This window comes from Hordeum vulgare, chromosome 3H (genome assembly GCF_904849725.1).
Source record: "Hordeum vulgare subsp. vulgare chromosome 3H, MorexV3_pseudomolecules_assembly, whole genome shotgun sequence".
Taxonomy (NCBI): domain Eukaryota; kingdom Viridiplantae; phylum Streptophyta; class Magnoliopsida; order Poales; family Poaceae; genus Hordeum; species Hordeum vulgare.
This window is the reverse complement of record NC_058520.1, coordinates 457,258,736-457,263,131: the sequence shown is the minus strand read 5'-3', so window position 1 is coordinate 457,263,131 and position 4,396 is coordinate 457,258,736. Positions and strand designations below refer to the sequence as shown.

General features: G+C 49.5%; 1 protein-coding gene across 1 annotated transcript; it reads right to left on the bottom strand.

The window, feature by feature from the left end:
• Window positions 1–1,662: 1,662 nt before the first annotated feature.
• LOC123444238 (glycylpeptide N-tetradecanoyltransferase 1) lies at window positions 1,663–3,456 on the bottom strand. The gene has a single exon (XM_045120899.1). The coding sequence runs from the start codon at window positions 3,337–3,339 to the stop codon at window positions 2,017–2,019; it is 1,323 nt and encodes a 440-aa protein (XP_044976834.1). The 5' UTR covers window positions 3,340–3,456; the 3' UTR covers window positions 1,663–2,016.
• Window positions 3,457–4,396: the final 940 nt, after the last annotated feature.

Sequence of the window (4,396 nt, the reverse complement as noted above, 5' to 3'; positions counted from 1 at the left end):
ATTTTTTCAGATTTTTTTGAAACCAAAAAGGTTGAATTTTGAATTTTTCAAAAATTTCGACCACCATGGAGCTCGGCCTCCAAACGTCCATTCTCGTCAAAAGGAATGAAAAAACTTTCTTGGACCAAAAGAGAAAGCAAATTTTAAAAGGGCCAAATAATTCTTTCTTGCTTCATAGGCAACCGAGCACAGCACGAAACTCTTCAGCTAAGATTCCACGTGGCCGGAATGGCGGTGACGGAGAAAAGTCCCTCCCGCACGACGATGGAACGATTTGAGGTTGGGTAGTTTTCGCTCCCCAACCCTTATTTCTACAGGTTGGGAGGGAATTTAAGGGTTGGATCCTCAATTTTTTTTTAAGGGTTTGAGGGGTTCTAGTCTACGCGTTTTTTCGCTCGCGAACCGTAAAAAACCAGTTATTTATAAGGGTTTGCGTCTACTACTAGAGATGCTCTAACAGATTTGGGAGCTGCCACCCATAGAGCGCAGCAGGTAGAGACAGAGGCAGCATTTACCAGCACAAAGCTACAGCCGATGCCAAAAGATGATAAAGGAATGCATGTTTCGGTTCTGAACCAACCCGCAACTACCCTGTGGAGGCAAGATTTGAAGAACAAGAGCTCGCCGACGGAAAGAAGATTTGGAAACCAAATTGGCTGATCAGTCATCCAGCTTTTGGATGAGTTCCCCTCATCCAAAAAACAGGAACTAGAAGAAGCATGGAGGAACTCAACATGTCGGTCCACGGTTCTTGGACACTAACGACTTGGACTTTTAGCATTGGTCTACACGGTTTGTAAGTATGGTATGGTTTGTGGATCCCCTTAATACCATAGTCCTTCGGCCTGATCGAAATACTCCCTCCGTCATCTTGAGTATTAAGGGGATCCACAAACCATACCATACTTACAAACCGTGTAGACCAATGCTAAAAGTCCAAGTTCGTTAGTGTCCGGCCACATATTGGAAGAACTGAGTTTGCAATCGAACTCTGGAGATACTTTTGCAACAACAATGAATACCATTTGACAGAATGGTAATTTGAATTTGAAACCCGATCAACCATTTTGTTGGGCTGTTTTCACTTATCATTCCAGGTCAGGAATACAATGAATTTAGGCACACAATCTAATTGGGCAACTAAATGATGTGAACATCGGCTAACATCTACTCCCTCCATTCCTAAATAATTGTAGTTGGGGAGAATTAGTCTAGTTCTCCCCAACTACAATTATTTAGGTACAGAGGGAGTTACAAGGTGCCTTAGGCTATGTAATGTCAGTATGACAAAAAATGACTGTGTTTTTTGAAGAGAGAAAGCTAGGAAATTGACAGCAAGTGCACAAATGCAGTGATTTGAAGACAGGGCAAAAACAACAACGAAAAAGAGGGAGAGGATGTCACAGGATTGACAAAGAGGCTTATTGATGCAATGATGCACCAAACATTACTGATACAAAACAGGAATGGCCTAAGAAGAACATCCAAGTCATCAAACATCATAAACCAAACTCATATCTACAATCCGTAAAAACAAGTAATACAGATTTGCGTACAATAAGAACATCAATTTTTGGGGCATTCTCGATGAAACAATGCTGAATGTCTTAAATCAACAAAGCCAAATAGTTATAACCTCAAAACACAAGGGTACTAGAATGATTTAGCATAACACAAGTCCATCAAAATTCCTTGGTAAACAGAGTGTCATCATAAAGCTTTGAACCGTACACACTGAAATGTAACTAATTGAAAATACAGTCTTAAATTGAAAAGGAATTTCTAATTCCAGTCTCCTCATTTGCAAATCAATGTGGATTCCCATGAAAAGGCATGGAAGATTTGCTACCACAATAAACAAAAGAGCTATGACGGATCGCACACTGGGCAACATACGGCATGACGGAAATCAAACCATCACCTGTAGCAACCAGGAAAGACGCATACTAAACCAGCCACACAAGGAGTACCTGCTGAAAAAGTATAACCCAAACACAATCCTGAGCCTTGACCACCCTATAGAAGCACAAGCCCAAGCTCAGATGGCTTGATTCCATTGCGAATGCGATAATTGTAGAGATAATAGTGCAGCTGCCCATCTCCAGGGCCAAACTTGAGTTCCTTGAGGAACCCCTCGTTCTCCATGACATCGAGCGCATTGAACACATCATAGTTCTTCTGCTTGGCCACAATCAGTGCATCATTCATCAGCTGCTGCAACGGGGTCTTGACAGCAACATTGTAATATGAGTATGCAGCCTTGAGTGTTGAATAGTTGGCATTGTTCAGCACGGACGAGGGCAGAGTGTAAAAGCTGCAGAAATCTGTGACCTCGTGCGTCTCAGGGCTCTCCACAAGGTAGCTGTCCACCACATCCTCCTGGGGCAGCAACCAGTGCTCAACATCAAGCTCATCAAAATCTGGCGCCACCACGTACCTTGCAAGGTATGCCCTGAGCAAGCGTGTGACTGCTGCAACATCCCGCAACTCCATCTGGCGGAACCCGGGGGTAAGCGGCGCATCTGGCAGCTTGTAGAGACGGACGGTGCGGCTCATGGTCATGCGGGGACCAAGACGGGAGAAGCCAACATCGATGAGCTTCTTTGGGTTGAGGGATCGATGCCAGTAGCGGCATGTGGTGATGGGGGTCGGGAGGACGACACCCGCAGTGTATGCAGCCTGCCAGATGTTCTCCAGGTGGACGCGACGGGTGACCTCCCGGATGAGCACCGGCGCGAGGCGCTTGGATCGGAGCTTCTTGTGGACGCAGAGGAAGTTGATCTCGGCCATGCGGACAACGTCGTCGCGCGCACGGATGCGCGCGGGGACGCCGGATATGAAGGCGACGAGCTTCTTGGACTCCTTGGCCCGGACGCCAATGTGCCAGGCGCGGAAGAAGGAGGGGGGGCGGAGCGCCCAGCGGAGGAAGGCCGAGGAGTAGTTGAAGCGGAACATGTTCTCGTCGTCCTCGACGTAGTTGTGGGCGAGGAGGGCGTAGAGGTCGGCGAGGAGGGCGTCGTCGTCGAGGTCGCAGGTGAACCACTCGAAGGCGGCGGGGAGCGGGTAGGGGTCGGCGCGGACCTCGGAGAGCGGGGTGGGCGGCTCGATGGCGCCGTCGGGGAGGGAGACGTCGGCAACGTCGCCGAACTGACCCACGGGCTGCGTCTCCCAGAACTTGTGGCGGCGGGCGGTGGGGTTGGAGGCGAGGGTCATGTGCTCCTGCACGCGCCGCGCCAGCGCCTCGATGGAGGTGTCCTCCGGCGCCGCGGGGGCGCCGTCGCTGGTGGAAGCGCTGGCGCTGGCGCTGGCGGCGGCGTCGTTGTTGTTGGGGGCGGCCATGGCGATCGGCGCGGTGGGAGGGCTAGATCGGCTGTAGGGTTTGAGGGAGAGATTTGGGGGAGAAGACTAGGCGACAGGCCGGGTAGTGGAACGCGAGGCCACGGGATGGATCGGATCTGTTTATTGGGCTAGCTTTTCCCTTCCCTATTCGTAAGCGTGCCGAAGATACGTTTATTTATTTTTCTCCTCTTCTTTTCTTTTAGAGAAAACTCCTCCGAAAATTGCTTCTTGGAGCTTGGCCTCTATGAAGGCCTTCAAATTCAAATTTCATCAAAATCCATACTTATGGAGGCCTTTAAATTCAAATTTCATCGAAATCCATACTTTTACGTTTCAAATAATTCTAAAAAAATAGATATGCATGAAGCCATAAGCGCATCTCCAAGCCAAACCCACAAACCTCTCCAAGCCAAGCCAAACCAAGCGCATCTCCTCGCGTATCTCTTCTGCAGTATGCGGATGACACGATCATCATGGTTGAGAGCGATGACATCTCGAACCTGAAATTCTTCTCCTCTGCTTCCAGGAGATGTCCGGTCTCAAAATTAAATTCAATAAGAGTGTGGTCATGGTCCTAGGATACCCCCTTGTCGCGGCCAAGAGCATCGCCGACCGCCTTAACTTCCAGCTAGGATCCTTCCCCATGGCATACCTGGGAATCCCTATCAGCGACTCTCGCCTCTCGATGGCGGAGCTGCGACCTACGGTTGCCAAACTGTAGCATTGTATTGAACCGTGGCAAGGTCGCTGGCTCTCGAAGGCTGCCAGGACGGTCCTCATCAACTCCTCCCTGTCCAGCTTGTTGCTCTTCTTGATGAGCTTTTACATATTGCTAGAGACCCTCCACCACGAGATCGCCAGGGTCCAGACACGTTTCTTCTGAGCCGGCGACGGGGATAAGCAAAAGTACCACATGGTTCGATGGTCGGAGATATGCAAGCCGTGCAACCAGGGTGGCATGGGGATCATGTCCTCCAAGCGTATGAATATTGCTCTGCTCACTCGTTGGCTCTGGCGGATTTCAAGGGGCGAGGAAGGCCTTTGGATCCGCATTATT